This window comes from Eleginops maclovinus, chromosome 20, assembly GCF_036324505.1.
Source record: "Eleginops maclovinus isolate JMC-PN-2008 ecotype Puerto Natales chromosome 20, JC_Emac_rtc_rv5, whole genome shotgun sequence".
NCBI classification, from domain to species: Eukaryota; Metazoa; Chordata; class Actinopteri; order Perciformes; family Eleginopidae; genus Eleginops; species Eleginops maclovinus.
The window spans coordinates 8,598,119-8,615,162 of NC_086368.1; the positions used below are offsets into that span (position 1 = coordinate 8,598,119).

The window sequence follows — 17,044 nt, forward strand, 5'->3', positions numbered from 1 at the left end:
TATTATTATTATTATTATTATTATTTTATGTAATACAAAATATAAAATACATACAGGGGGATAAAAGAGCTAATAAGTACAAGGCTAATTTTACTGGCCTTTTCTCTTTGTTTCAGCCTGCTCGAAACGTATCGAGGTACTATAAATGCTAAACCCTCTTCATGAGCTCACTGCTAACTATTTTTTTTTTTGGTTGCTGCTGCAGTTGGATTACAGGGGTTTTTTCGGAGCTTGTTTTCCAGAAATGCCTGTGTAAATATGCTGAGTTGTACTTCTTTCAAGCCTCAATCTCCTTCGTTTCAGCCTTAAATATATATGTCCATGTTTGAAATAATGAATAAATTATTCTATGCATGCAGTCAAACTACCTCATTATAAAAATATACAGTCAGTACGTGGCATTAGTGGATTCTCTCTGACACTTGCAATGTACTCGCAGCCTTGATGCCTGAAGGGATATCATTTATATTATAATAAGTGCATATATATGTGACATGAATTTACATGAATGCATACAGTATGCTGTACAGTATGTTTATGCAGCAACGAAAAACTAATATTTCTGGTATATGCTGTTTTTTCTATTGCGCTTACCAAGAGATATATTTGTAATCTATATGCAAATTAGAATAGGACATAATCTTACCAGCTTTTGGCCAGAAATTATAATTATATAGATATAGAAATATGGCAACATTCCTCCAAATTAAGTATGGAGAAAGTTTTGAACATTTTGACATGTAGGTAGAAAAATGTATCCAAAATGTATTTCGGCGGGCAAATAATTGGAGGAAATCAAATAAAAGGTCAGAAAATACGGAATTTTAGTTTAGTGTGTCATATAACAGCAGAAACAGCTTCATTGAGCTGTAGGGACATAATGTTTTTTTCATAGCTGTTGATTATTAAGATGTCATATTGTCGATTATGCTCCCACAGAATTCACTCCACACTCATTATATTTGACTTGGTTCATTTCAGGTTGTAGTTACAACACTTAGAACCCATTTTTTACGGTAATAATCGTTGGCCTCCTCTTTCAGAGCAACAGCCTTGACACTATTGATTTTAAGGACAATGTAATTCATATACTTTGGCCCTCATACCCATGAATGACTGATGTTCCCCGAGCACTGAGCCTGTACTTCATTTTTCAGTTTTATTAAATGACTTTTCCAGTTATATAAGTTGTATCTACTTAACTATCAAAAGGGGGTTGCGGTAAAAGTGCATGCTGTGTCAACATGCCCTAAATGTTCAATTATTGTATGAAAATGAGATAGACCACATCACTCCTGAGCAAACATAACATCTTTTCCTGCTTTGAATACTTTGAAAACTTTGGTGAATGTTGACATACTTCTCAAATGTCACTATTTTGTATGCCTATAGATTGAGTCTGGAAATGGTCCAGTGCTCATATTCTCCTTTTTATTTCCCATGATAATATGTTCTCCCTGTTTTCCAATATTGATCATTTCAAGGCACATTTACTCTGTTTCTGGGGAAACCAATAATAGACATTTCTTTTCCAATCCAATTTCAAACCCAAAGATTAACAACCATTAATCTTGAAAAAGACCTGAGGTGTAGAAACGTCATCCAAATAAAAGATAAAAGCATAAGGAGCGTGATGTGTGGAAAACTTTTTTCCCCCTACTTTCAAGTCCACTACATACCTTCTTGTATTTTTTAAAATACAGCATATTATCACTGTAATGTCCAGTGGAACTTCAAAAAGGTTAATAGTTATATGATATAATGTTCAATGAAAATCTAAATGTTGGCTCTATGGATTATCCAAAGCTTACTTACTTATTAACATATGTTGTATGTTTGTCTTTGTGTATGTGAGTGAGATTAAGTGATCATAGTACATATCTAGATTCAATACTTTGGCTGGTCTGCTTGGTTTTCTTTGTTTCTTCTATTCTATGAATTGCTGCAACAGCTCATTTAATCTCTTTGCTTTGTCATTTTAGATAGTCGTAGACAATTCTGCCCAAATTACGAACAAGCAATGTCTGACTCAAAGTTTAAAAAAAAGGATGATCAGGAAACCTTGATTTCATGAGTTACCCTGCTGAATATGTTTGATTTTCTGACCTTGATGTGACTCATGAAACAATCAGTTCACACAGTCAGCTACACTTCATTATTGATTGAGGAGCTCGGGGCTGTGACTGCCTCTGACGTCACACATTTGACTCCTATCCATTGTCAAACTTTGGGATAAAGCTTCCCATGACGTGAAAGTATACATAAATGATACTTGACAGTTTAAGGTGCATTAAGATGCCTTTTTCTGACTGTGTAACCAAACACAATAAGTAGCCATTTGCATCAGCAAAGAGTCATAATATCACAGCTTTGCAAACAGGTGACCTATTTGGTTCAGCTCTGTTCATATGGCCTCTCCCTTATCAGACGGCTCTGTGATGAATACCTGTGGGAGAGAGACAATGGGGGAGATTTATTGGGTGGCACTGAGGCATCTGATGCTTAAGAATGAAACCCAAAGTAAATAATCAAATATAGAGCTGACGGAGGAAACAACAGAGATAGAGGTTATAAAAACTATAAAGGATTATGGTTGTAAACTAAAAAAGAGGATCCAGAACGCTTACAGTGCTCAATACCTTTGGTTATCTTTAACCACGGAGTTTCCCCCCTACTTTTCACACCTACCAAACGTCTTAGTCAATAAATCACTAAAAGACCTGTCCAGACTCCCTATAAGAGGCCGAGCAGACATCCAGAGACCACAGAAGAATCTCTCCTCTGAACTGAGAAGCATCTTGCATCATCTGAAAATGAGAGTGTTCAGTGTCGTCCTTGTTTTGGTGCTGTGTGTGTGCAGTGGAGCTGTAGGTGTGCAGGTTAAAGTGAGTATTACCTGTTCTTGGAAATACCTTGACCTTTTTTATCACTCAAGCTGCTTCTTAGTAGATTTTTCTGTATTTTCCTGAATGCATCTTAGAAATTATAGTGTATTGACACCATGAAATCTAAATATCTTTTTCTCACTCCAAAGTCCCTTTCTGTTGGTAGTTCTGCATGATTTATTTTGTGCCTCACAGTTTTTTCTTGCCCTCCACTAGGTTGGAAACAGGATCTTCCCCTTGGAGGCAGTGAAGCAGCTGAATGAACTGATGGATTTTGATGAAGATGTGAGCCCTCACCTCTCTGAGAAAAGCGTGGTAGCTGCTTGCGCTAATCCTGTCCTGCCTCAAGTCTTTCGGCCAGTGTGTCAAGGGAAAGGGACAGGCATCATTTTCTCCGAACTAGGTAAGACTTTGCAAAGGAGAATGTGATTGTTAGAAAACAATTCTTTATTTTCAACCAGATAAAAAAGCAGTTTGGGGCCTAATTTCCGTGGTGAACACACTTGGTGCAATTCTTAATATTGACGAAACCAGCACACTGGATTAGCCATATCCATTATAGTGAAGCAACATATTGATTAGTTCATAAATGTGTTTTGAATACCTTTTGCACACAAATTTAGCTTTATGGCAGAGAGGAACAAGCTCTTTGGGGTTTTATCTTTCAACGAGATTTGCTTAGGACACAACCAACATTTCCATTATGAAGGAGCTGTGTTAGCTGGTTAGAGTAGCATAGCACTGAAAACTTAGCCTGGCTGTCCAAAGTTTGTTAATCATTGAGTTGCATCTCATTTGTTTGAAGTATCCATTCAGACATGAGATCTGACATTCAGCAAGAATGCACCAATCTACACTTTTCCTGAATAAAGTACCTGCTTTGCCACCTACGGAATTGCTCAGTGAGAAATTGTTAACATTGGTCTATTGGTACATTCATATAGGAAACAAACGCACAGGCTCTTAGAGACACTGTGTTAACACTGAGAAAAACCTTTGCTCTTGACTTCAACACGCTGACATCGCGCGCAGGCTTCAGTATGCTCAAATGGATTCCTCGAGTTGTGTGTTTACACTTTGTATTATGCACATCCTGCAATTGCAGCACCATAAAGAGGCTTTGGAATGATAATGCCAGACAAGACGCCTATGAATGGCTGTTCAAATACTTTTTCGGGGCCATTGAAACTTAATAGACAAAGGCAACAACCTTGTTGGTGTATTGAGAAGGATACGGAAACGGAGCTCATTTTTAAAATTGCAACATTAAATGAAAATGAAAACCTGGTCCTTGAGGAAAAGAAAAACACTTTCACTTTTTCATGTCAAGTCTGATTAATATGTATGTTTTTCTTTTTCTTTCTTGCACTTTCCAGCCTCTATCATGGTGTCTAGCGATCCTTGTGAGATATGTGTCAACCCCTCCTGCTTTGGGTGTCTGAACTGAGGCTGCCATCTGCTAGAAACACACACACGTCGGACAGAGAGCCTCTGAGGCCTTCATCCAACATCCTTCTTTTATATTTATATGTATAAGGCAACCATGGACATCGGCAAAACCGTCCTGTCACCTAGCAACCAACCCTGGTGCTCACTGGTCGACATAACCATTTTGAATTGAAATTTAGGCTTATTAAAACATTTACAATTCTCATTCTCACCATTTTTACACGTGTTGGTGATGTTCACAAGTAAAATGGAAAGCAGATGTCTTGGAGTATTTTAATAGTACTTTATTGTCTTCTTATTGAACTTTTAATTTATTGAGTGTGTAGCTTCTTGATAATAAAAATGTGTATTCTTTGCATCCTTGAAAGCAGTTTTTACTTCATGTTTCAAGTTTTATGTTTTGCTCACACACACACACACACACACACACACACACACACACACACACACACACACACACACACACACACACAAACACACACACACACACACACACACACACACACACACACACACACACACACACACACACACACACACACAAAGACACATACACACCCACACACACTGCTTATTTATGGAAAAGTTTATGACTGACATCAGGCAGTGATATGCATGATATATCAGTCAACTGCTTTCATATTCCCTGCGCTTCACATTTATAACATGGCACACATTGTTATCACTCATCACATGACCTCCTATTTACAACCATTTTAAGCAGCTAAACTGCCTGAATTGTATTCATCTGCATCCACAGATCCATAAACCCGAAATAAATGGTCATCGTAATTTCTTCCCTGATCCCTTCCATGTTACCTGCCTGTCCCTGGCCCCTTTCATGTCTGGAGCTAAGTGTTTTTCATGTCCTGTGTTCCCCTTGCTTCGTGTTTTCATCAACAACTTTTGAATAAAGCTCGCTTTTTGTTTTTGACCCTTACCTGCTTCCCCTTGATTTACTGCACTTGGGTCCTGTTTCCCCAACCCTGAAAAAAACAATATTAGGTATATATAGAGATTAAAACAAAAACAAATTTAAACATGTTTTACTCATACTACTAATTTGGCTGTGACTTATACTACTAATTTGGCTAAGATTTATTTTGACATGGCTGCATCATTTAGAAAAATCTGAATAAAGAAATAGGACAATTGAGAAATAAATAGACAATAGTTACAAACCTTCAACAAAATACAATTAAATAACAATAATAAACAAAAAAAATAATAATCTAGTTCATTTTTGTATAAAGCCCATGTTCACATTATGTGTCTCATTTCATTTTATGGATTTACTATTGAATATTGTTATTGTTATTTTATTATTCTATTCTTTACATCTGTTATGTCTGTTCATCCTGGGATAAAGCTATGTAAAAATGGACTAGATTCAAACATGAACAATGAAACAGTGACTGAGACACATTTCTGTCCAACATAATATGTAGGCTACAGATCCACACAGAGGCGGAAGTAGCATGGAGTGAGACCTTTCGCCTCTTGTATCTATTCTCCTTTTAACGTTTGTCGACCTCTGGCGGTTTTTATGTGAGGGTCCCACCAGTAACTAAAGATATCTCACAAGCACTAAACTTTGACAACACGATGAGTGAGTCAACATTAACTGAATTATGGTAAGCTATACGGAGAATTCATTTATTAATGCAAGTGTTGCAACGATGTATTTAGGTTTTAAGTGTCCATTTCTTTTCTTTTGCAGTTGCTTTTAAAATGTTGACTGTTTTAATTCAAATACGTTTTGTCATGCTACCAGGATACTGCAGTAACTTCATATGGAAAGAAAAGTCGAAGTGTTTGTGGGGCACCGATACCAGACGTAACAACGTTTCCTTTCTCCATACAATAATAAATGAAACTTATTCAAACGTAGGAGAGATGTCCGTCGTATTTCTTGTTTAGAAGTATTTTACATGTGATTAGCGCGGTACGCGGCTCGTTGGTCTAGGGGTATGATTCTCGCTTAGGGTGCGAGAGGTCCCGGGTTCAAATCCCGGACGAGCCCTCAGATTTTAAAAACTTTAATGATAATTAGAAGTTTCTTCTCTGTTAATGTTATAATGCCTCAGCAACAGGAAGGTACCGTTCAAAATCAGTATGTAATGAGTTTAACATGAATGTATTTATTATTTGCTTCAATGTTTATAACTTTTTTACACTAATTTAATGTAGCGGGGTGTTCTCGTTTCTCACACAATTATGAGTTAATGCCTTATGAACAATAACTTGAGTGTAAACCCTCCAGATGGACTAACAAGTGCATGAAAAAAACAAGTGATAGGGACTGATATGATCGGCAAAAAATCGTGAGAATTCCCTTCATAGTTGTTTTGTACGTTACCCTGCCATTTTAACCTGGCTGGTCACTCGCACATTGCGTCACTTCCTCAATTCTGCCAGGCTGTCAACAACCAATTGACTCATCCGGGCACAATTTAAATACCGCGCGGGATATTCTTTCAGTTGGAGCCAATACTATTTCACAAAATCTGCAACACATTTCAATCGGATAATACGGAGCCGGCTGCTTGAGGTAGGTTTAGTTCGCTATGAAGCTGTGTTAAATACTGCCTATCAAACTAATTTCTAGGTTCCGAATCGATGACACCAGGATTGAACGCTCGGGAGATGCCGGAGAAGGGTTAATCCCACCTGTAGAGGCAAGCTGTCATAGTTATTGCCCACACTATTCCTGCATTAAACATCCAATAGTTGTTTAGCCTCTTTTGGTCTCTTTGTAGTCATTTGAATCTCCTTTGAACTTATTTTAAATCTCCAGGTAATTTATTTGGTTGAAGTTTGTTTTTTTAATGTTTGACTCATTTTGTAGTGTGTCTACGTTGTCTCAATATTGTCTTTTATATTTAGACACTGTGTGTGTGTGTGTGTGTGTGTGTGTGTGTGTGTGTGTGTGTGTGTGTGTGTGTGTGTGTGTGTGTGTGTGTGTGTGTGTGTGTGTGTGTGAGAATCAGCACCACCTTTACCAGCTAAAGCCATAAAATCCCCTTTAAACCCCTTATCGTAACAATAAAGATAGTAATGTGATATATTTAACATACTAATGAAACACTAAGTGAAGGGGTCATTATTGTAATGTAAATACTTGTTGATGCCTTTGGTTTATTTGGCTGTAGTTGTACTTCTGCCCAGTTTGCATGTTCCACTCAATACCCACCAGAGGGCACAGTTTACTAAACCATTTTTTATACTGGGCAAAACTTCAATGCATATGTCCTCTGCATATGATCTCATGCAAATGTGTTTCTATTTAAAACAACAGCTATGTTAGATGCCTCCATGAAACTGGAAGCATCTTACACAGACTCACCTAAACAACAAGACTCTATAGATGAAAAGGTCCTCTTTATATGGAGCGTAAACAACGTATCGGGTAAAAAAATATATGTTGCTGATTTATCAGTGTCCGTTTTATTTTAGGTGGCACCTATCTAATTTCGTTAACCATTTTCTGGCTCTCTTTTTGTACTGGGGAAAAAAAAGTCATAAACCTTGATAAGGTACAGCTTGACATTACATACTTGCATAGTTCCTGGGAACCCTGCCGACCTTCCAAAGAAGTCCTTAGTGAGTGAGATTCCCTTGGGAGAATGTCTTAAGTTATTTAATGTTATCTTCACCTAATGAGGAGTGTTTTTATTGTCACAGCTTCTGTGATAAGGAATACCCTCACTGATTCAGCTTTTTTTCTATTTATCCTGGTCGGGGCCCAGCTGCTGGAGATAATCCCAGCATGCACTTAGAGAGGAGCATGTTGTCAGTCGGTATGTTTGAGCAAACAAACAGATGATCCCATATACATCAAAGATCAATGTCTCAGTGTTACCTAACTTGCACGTCTGTGGACTTTTGGAGAACATGCAAGGCCCACACAGGAAGTCCCAGTAGGTCAGGTCCATGGCAACGGGTTTTTTGTGGTCAAGCAATAAGTGAAACCAAGTAAAAACATGTGTGTATTGACTTTGAAGTATTTTGGGTTTACACAGCCCTTAAACTCAGCACTCCTCACCTTCCTTATTGACTTTGAAGTACTTGCATTGATTGAGTAATGTTTATTTGTGTGCCTGGCCCAAGCTTTAAGCAATAAACTGTCACTGTTTTGTAACCAATGCATCAAACAAAACTTGTGGCTTTGGGTCACATCAGATGTGTCAACGTCCTACACATTCCTCAATCTTTCAACTGTATCATAAGCTCCACCAGGCTACAGGAACTAACACTATATGTGGATATTGAATTCTCTGTAGAGGTTGCCCTCCTTAGTAACTGTTATTTCCTCATACTTTAAGTTAACAGTGATAATGGTGGAACATTTTACCACTCAAAATTCTTTGGTACTTTTGTAAAAGTGGTCCCTTGATTTCTGACCTAAGTAAATAAAGTGTATTTCCAGCAACTTTTTATTATCCACTTATGTGATGATTACTTTTTTTTTTACTAATTGATTGGTTTATGAAATATCACTTAAAAGTGCTCATCAGGATTTCTTAAAGCCCAATGTGATGTATTCCATTTTTTTTTTAAAGTTTTGTACAAAAAACAAATGCATTCTTTTTTGTTGGCCATGTGACATGAAAACTGTTGTGTGTATAAATATTTGTGTTTTTATATTTGCATCGTTTTTGAGTGCAAGCGTACCTGTCACCAATGTAAAATACTTTAGAAGACTAACCAATGTGATTATTGCAATGCTATGTGGTGCAATGTTGGCAGGTTGTATGAACTTTCAAAGATCCAATTTTGTTGGGAAATATTAAATGGGAACAGTTTTACCACAAACTAATATCATTGGGTAGGAAAATGTACCTTGCCCTTGGAAGGCATTGACAGTAGCAGACAAGGTTAATAATTGCTTCTAACTTTAGGGCCGATTTAATCCATTCCTTATAGTTTTGCTTCCATTTTTTGGTTTTGCAAAGACTCAAACACAGACACCACCCATGTTCATAATAGAGCCCCATGCAAGACTGGTCCAAGGTGAATCCAAAGTGACAGGCCTGGTCAGTGTCCTCCATATCTTGACAAACCCATCCCCCCCCCCCCTGCACTCATTGGGGTCATGGATGAATTATCTTGACAGGCTTCATTTCAAGTAGGTTGTTCAATGGATGATAGACGATAATCTCTTTCACAAGGATATCAAAATAAACCTGAACCTGAGCGGTTGAATGAACCCCTCACTCGGCTCTCATTGATTTCTGTTTGGAATTACAAACTGGAGAACAAACCTGATGGCTGTTCTGGAAATATCAGATTTGGTGTTTATATTATATGGGCCGTGCAATCGCTCACTCATCTTCCACCTGAATGTTGCCTAAGACTCTGACTTAACCAGGCTGTAAACTTAAGTGTGACCTTTGTCTATATGTGGCTGTTTACATATCACGTATATAACGTATTTCACAATACCCGTTAACTATGTTGGTTTTTGTCTAGCGATAGACCAGCAACCACACTTTATTTTCCATTTGCCTAAATCAGAAACCAGAAGATTGTCAGTTAACAGAGTTAAATTTCTGTTTATTCTAAACTTTCCATATGGTATATTATTGCCATGAAACTTTTTAGGGTGTAAGGGTTTGGGGTGATCTCTGGCACAGTATAAGATAATGTCTCCTACAGCAAGAATCTGGTTAAAACCCTCAGTATTCCAAGGGAAAAGTTTGATGTAATTGCACCAGTTTCCAGAGAACTCAGCTTTTTATTGTATAAATGAGCAATGAGGTGTTTGAATTATTTCGTCAGTGTTAATGGCATCCACTTAACATGTCTAAACAGTAGAAACTGTAAATCAATTTGAAATTATTGTTATAAGCTGCAGCCTCCAGCTCAATGTTAACAGGGCTGCAACTGATAAACATTTTCCTTTGTAGATCAATCAGATGATTATTTTCTCCACAAATTGATTGAACATTTGGTCTATAAGCATGAGAAAACAGTTAAAATCCATGTGAATGCAAATAAAAAAACGTTTTAGAACTCAAGGCAACATCATGTATTATTAATGGTTCCATATTTGTTTTTTTTGTGCTCATCAGCGGTAACCCAGTAAAAATGCCTGTTAAGGTTCAATGTTGCTCAACCTACAAAGTAAATATGTAGCTTTGGGTAATTCAACTGAAAAGATAACATGTTAAAGTTACAAAATCTAACCCTATATTTATACATAATTTATTTACTTGAGTTGTTGCTCTGTAAAAATATGAACTATAATTACACTGTCAACTGTAAATCAATATTCACTTCCAAAAAGTAAGTGATATGTTAGACATGGATAAAAATCTAAAATGTAAACATTTAATAAATATTAAATCAGTGCCACCTTCCCTGAATCTCCACCTGTTTTTAAAGATTTAACCAAAGTAAGTTTTGCAGCAGAGGATGTTTGCGTCCTGAATAATAATTGGAGCTGTCTGACAAATGATGCTATCAGATCCATCCAGTCATGTTGGAAATGCTAACTGACATAAAGGTTGTTTATTGCTCGATCTGCAGGAAATCCTAAAAAAGAAACTTCCTCCACAGTGTTCTACAGAGATCTCTTCTTGTTTTAATGGGACTCTAAAGGATTACAAATATTGACTTTTAATGTCTGATTAAATCTAAGGAAAAAGGATCGTAGTTTACAGGAACACCTTGTTTCTACGATTATCTGTGAATTAATAATATGCAAAATAACCAACCTGTAATAAATTAAACGGATAAAAACAGTGATGTTGTTCCCTGTTTTAATAAAAAGAAATATGCAGGCCAACACGTACTGCCTCCTCCTTGCATTGGATAATGATTACATTCTTCTTGAAGTAAATAATTAGACGAAGTTTCTAAATAAATTGTCCGGTGAACTGGCCTGTCAGATAAACAAACATCACCCTGTCAATGTTTGGCATGAGATACCTTCAAACTTTTGTTTCCTCTGGCTGGTTGAGAGACATCCTGTGAACATAACCAAAGAAAAGTAAACATAAGTATTTGAAACGGCAAACAATCAGGGGCGTGTCTACGGGTGGGCTGGGGTGGGCTGGGGTGGGCCCCACCCGTGGGCCCCACCCAGAGATAAGCCTTGCCCACCCAGGGGAATCATCTGCCCAGCCAATGAAAACTCTGAAAAAAATAGACCATCAACATTATCAAACACTATTATAAAGTCTTGCCCAGAGAGAATAAGAAAAAATAAATTAATAATAATAATAAAAGCAGAGAGTGCAGTGATCAAACAACTCAAAGAAACGCACCCAAGTCACCATGTCCAAAAAGGGAAGGAAAAAAAAATGAATAAAAAATAAGACTCTACAAAATTATCTATGGTACATCGAAAGTGTGGTGTTCCTTGATGTAATTTAGAAAAGGACCCCATGTTTTATAAAATCTGGACGCTGAGCCCCTTATGACACACCTTATGTTCTCCATCTTAATGAAATACAAGATGTCTCTTAACCATACAGAATGAGACAGAGAAGAGGGGGGTTTCTACTTCAATAGAACCAACCGTCTGGCTAAAAGGGTTGTAAAGGCTATTACATCTGCCTTATAGCGCGGTAGTACCAAATCAGTGGGGGTGACCCCAAATAAAGCTTTTAGGGCTGTCGGCTCAATTGGAATGTCGATACTATTTGAAATAGTTTCAAAAATTTCAGACCAAAATCCATGTAAGGAAGGGCACAACCAAAACATGTGGCTATGTGTGGCCGGGGCCTGATGGCATCTGTCACAGGTGGGATCAATGTTACCATAAATCTTGGAAAGTCTAACTTTGGTTAAATGTGTGCGATGGACAATTTTGCATTGGTTCAGCCCATGTCTGGAAGAAATTGACGAGGAATGAATCCGGTGTAGAATTACATCCCATAGCTCCTCAGTAATCTCCTGAGCCAGGTCCTCCTCCCATCGGTGCTTAGTGTTTTGTAGAGAGTTAGGGCATAGTGAAGAAATCAACAAATACATAACAGAAATCATTCCCTTAGTACAAGGTACAGGCTTCAAAAAAGAGTCAATGGGGACAGAGTCCGGGAGATTGGGAAACTGTGGACTTATATTACGGACAAAATTGCGGACTTGCAGGTATCTAAAAAAGTGTGGTCTTAAAAGTGAGTACTTTTCAGATAATTGTTCAAATGATGCAAATATATTTCCTATATATAGCTCTTTGAAGGTTCTGATACCAAGTGTGGACCAGGAGGAGAAAGCCCTATCCATTACAGATAGAGGGAAAACGGGGTTGGCTGCAATCGGAGCCAGTAGAGAAAAAGTTGTAAGCCAAAGTGTCGTAAACTGGTTCCAAACCCTGAGTGTTGATTTAACAATGACATTTTTAGAGTAGGGGGAAAAAGAAAAGTTTAAAGGAGCATGTGGAAGTGCTGCCAAGGAAGTAGGACTAGAAGAGGAGGCCTGTAAGGCCAACCATGCAGGAGGAGATGGGGAGTTCTCCAACCGAGCCCATTGTTGCAGTATCCTGATATTGGCTGCCCAATAATAAAATGTAAAATTTGGTAGAGCAAGGCCTCCCAGAGATTTGGGGCTTTGTAATATAAGCCTGCTAAGCCTAGGGACTTTACCATTCCAGATGAATTCAGTCAACAAATGATCAATTTTATGAAAAAATGACTGCGTAAGGAAAATGGGTAGAGACTGAAAGAGGTATGAGAATTTGGGCAAGGAGTTCATTTTAACCAAATTGACTCATGCCGACAAGGAAAAGTTCAGTAATGACCAGCGTGCAAAGTCGTTCTGTAGTTTTGTCAATAAAGGGGTGAAATTTACTTTAAATAAGTCTGCAAATGTATCCGGGAAGCGAATGCCAAGATACGTGAAGCCACATGTACTAATTTTAAAAGGTAGAGCCTGCATGGGATAGTTACGGGCTTCTGAGTTCAAAGGGAATAGCTCACTTTTGTCCAAATTAAGTTTATACCCTGATATTTTACCAAACAGGCTAAAAATGTCAAGGGCAGCTGGGATAGAGACAGAGAGATTAGAAACATACAATAACAAATCATCAGCATAAAGGGAGGTATTCTGCTCAACTCCAAATCGCTTAATGCCTGTTATGAGGGCTTGTTCTAAGGGCAATGGTTCAATTGCAATTGCGAATAGCAATGGACTCAGATTGCAGCCTTGCCTAGTAGAGCGAGCGAGAAAAAAATAGTCAGTCAGGTGTTATTGGTCCTAACTGAGGCTGTGGGGGAGGTATAGAGAGGTCTAACCCAGCTAATAAAAGTGTCACCTAGGCCACATTTCTCCAAGCTGCAAAAAAGGTAGTCCCACTCGACGCGGTCAAAGGCCTTTTCCACATCAAGCAAAATCACAGCCTCCGACAGTGATAAAGTGGAGGGGTTGTACATGACATTAATAAGCCTCCTAGTGTTGAAGAATGAATATCTGTTCTGTAGAAAGCCGGTCTGGTCAGGGCAGATAATAGAGGTTTAGACAGATTCTAGGCGCATAGCTAGTAATTTGGAGAGAACTTTCAAATCCACTGATAGTAAAGTTATAGGGAGGTAGCTTCCGCAGGAGAGAGGGTCCCCTGTTTTTTTTTGTAATTGCTATTTTTGAGCGTTCATAGTTCTCTATGCACTGCTTTCCTATTGGCCAATTCAAAGGTGTGGGTGTGCTTAGTCAGTGCTCCTTCTTTCAATATCGCCATTCGCTAAACCATACACTTCTTTATACATGAGGTACAGAACCTGTTTGTTGCTAGCAACTCTTCGCAATCAATATGCCTTATAACTTTGATTCTTGATCATTCTTTACTCTTATTATAAATTATATTCATAGCCTTGTAGATTTTAGGTTTTTTTTAGGTTGCTCACTTGGTGGTTTATTGATAGCCATGTAGCTTGCCTGATTTGTTGCTACTCACTGGTAACTTGTTTAGCTAGCTAGGTGGGCTACATTTTCCAGTTCGTTAAAAAACAGGCACCCACAACCATGCTGCCTCCACTGTTGAGCCCAGCAGCACATCTACCAACACCAAGCAGAGCGTTACTGCCTTGGAGTTAGCAAACATCCGTCCTCCACAAAACCAGGACACACCATCATCCAGCTCTGCCTTGTCCGCTCCTGACTTAATTATGGATAGCCCATCCCAGCCCCTTTTTAAGTAGTTATCCCAAGCACCCATTTGGACAAACAGTGAGAAGCTTTAGTGCAGGCTGCTACCAGTCTCGGCCATGGTTAGAGTATTCAGTCTCGCGTGATGCCTGCTTTTGCTTTGCTTGTCGCAAATTTGGTGTTTCCAATTCAGAAAGAGAGGAGATATTCACAAAACGTGGATACACTAATTGGAAGAGAGCCCTAGAACGAGACATTGGTTTTCTTAAACATGCTTCTAGTATTCCTCACGTTAGAGTGATGTCTGCATGGCAGGAATACCAGCGTCGCTCAGAGACGGGTGAAAGTATCGTGCAGCTACTAGAACAAACACAGTTAGAAAAGAACATATACTATGTTAGAAGCATTGGAGAAGTCATTCAGTTTCTCACTGTAAATGAGCTAGCTCTCCGTGGGCATAGTCAGGGGGATGTGGATGAGGGAGTTCTTTTAATTAGGCTGTTTGATTACACTATTCAAAAAGATCCAAAACTCGCAGAAATTGCAAAATGCATCCCCGAAAATGCCAAATACACTTCAAATCTCATTCAAAACGAAATCATTGAAACCCTAGCCAAAATGGTTTTGAAAAATATCAGGGCCAAATATGACGAATCTGACTCTCCTGGACTTTGCATTAAAAGTGATGGCACCAGGGATCGCTGCAACATTGAGCATTTCTCAATAATAATAAGATTTGTCTGCAACGCCATCCCAGAAAAACATTTAATTGGCTTGATTGAATTGGGACAGCTTAATGCTGAATATGTGTGCAACCAAATTCTCTCTCATCTCTCTGACCTGGGATACAATGCTGAGGATTTAGTGTCTCAATGTTATGATGGTGCTTCAGTGATGTCTGGGGTGAGGGGTGGTGTGCAGGCTTTGCTGCAACAAAAAGTAGGTAAGGACATTCCATATGCACACTGCTACAACCCTCAACTCCACTTGGCAGTGGAAGATGCGATGCAATCAGAACGTCTTGCAAAAAAGTTCTTTGAATTGGCCAATTCGTTGAATACATTCTGTCACAGACATTATGTTGCAAACAGGTTCAATACTCCCACACTCAAAAGGCTACTACAGATTCGGTGGACTAGTCATCATGATGTCACCAAGTCCATAGTTGACAATGAGGAAAGTGTCATAAGTAGTTTGCCTGAGGTAGCAGAGGACGACAGTGCTCCTTTTGATCTTAGTACAGAGGCGTGTGGTCTTTTGGCACAGCTAAACAGACAGAACTTCTTTGACATTGGCAAATTTCTCCTCCATGTGCTTGGTGCGCTGAGGCCAGCCAATTCAATTCTGCAGTCACAAACAGTGGATTTGTGCACTGCAGGGGAGGTGGTGACCGCTTCCCTGGGGACATTGAAGGAGATGAGATGTGACTCGTTCTGGGAGGAGCATTTCTCTGAATGTGGAAATGCCAATCCTCCTAACAGGAAAAGGACAGTGGCAATAGTGTTGTCTTGTCAACTATTGGGCATGGTGACTCTGATGGCCAAACCAGCACTCCAAATCAGTCTTTTAAAAGAGCTATGTTGAGCATTCTTGATAGAGCTATTGTGGAGATGGAGACAAGATTCTCTCAAAGAAATTTTGAATTAATGAGGGCCACATCATTTCTCCTGGCAAAATCAGCATCTTTTCTTGACCACTCTCTCCTGAAGCCACTTCAGGTGCTTGCAGGCACAGACCAAAATAGTATGAGCTTGCACAATGAAATTGCTGTGGCGAAAGTAATGTTGCTCAATAAACTGTCCACTGATGTGATGCAGACCTTTCTGCAGTATGCAAATGCATTCAGGAGTACAAAGAGACCTTCCCGATATGGCATAGGCTTTATGTCACAGCACTAGTCATTGGTGTGTCATCAGCTGCATGTGAAAGCTCTTTTTCTACCTTGTCTCGCATTCTCACCCCACTCCGCCGATCAATGCTGCATTCAACGAAAAAAGATTTAGTCATTTTGGCACACGAGAAAACCATCCCTAAAAATCCAGACATGAATCAGTTTGTTTCAGAATTTGCCAAGGCTAACTGCAGACTGGTCCTGTAATTAGTTTCTATATCCTGGGAACTGGCATCCTAGCTTCCCATAGAAATGGTACTGAATTGAGCTATATTGCTGTTCTAGCTTCCCCATAGTCAACATACTGTATGTTATACGTGGTGATCCGAGCTTACTTACTTACTTACTTACATTTACAACATTATCTTAAAGCTGAACACAGCATTCAGCAAGTAGCCTGTGTGGTTTAATTGCACTCAGTATGCAAACAGAACATCTTTATACAGTCTCCATTCTAGCCTACTCACCTTTGTCTTCCTTACCTTTATTCTCATCATGAAATGCTTTGAGCGGTTAGTCAACCCTTTTATCACCTCCTCCCTCCCTGACTCACTGGACCCCCTGCAGTTTGCCTACAGGGCAAACAGGTCCACGGATGATGCCATCTCCCTCACCCTCCACACTGCCCTCTCCCATCTGGACCGGAGGAACACTTACGTGAGAATGCTGTTCATTGACTACAGTTCAGCATTCAACACTATTGTGCCCTCCAAGCTCATCATTAAGCTCAGGG

The 17,044-nt window shown here is 39.0% G+C and overlaps 1 protein-coding gene and 1 non-coding gene across 2 annotated transcripts; both read left to right on the forward strand.

Annotated features, from left to right (window-relative positions):
- The first annotated feature begins 2,730 nt into the window (after nt 1-2,730).
- On the forward strand, nt 2,731-4,690 carry LOC134883285 (guanylate cyclase activator 2B-like). The gene is made up of 3 exons (XM_063911589.1): nt 2,731-2,885; nt 3,102-3,288; nt 4,262-4,690. Exons 1-3 carry the CDS (start codon nt 2,814-2,816, stop codon nt 4,330-4,332), a joined length of 330 nt encoding a protein of 109 aa, XP_063767659.1. The 5' UTR covers nt 2,731-2,813; the 3' UTR covers nt 4,333-4,690.
- A 1,595-nt stretch (nt 4,691-6,285) lies between these two features.
- Nucleotides 6,286-6,357, forward strand: trnap-agg (transfer RNA proline (anticodon AGG)). The gene has a single exon. It is a non-coding gene; the product is annotated as a tRNA-Pro (tRNA).
- Nucleotides 6,358-17,044: the final 10,687 nt, after the last annotated feature.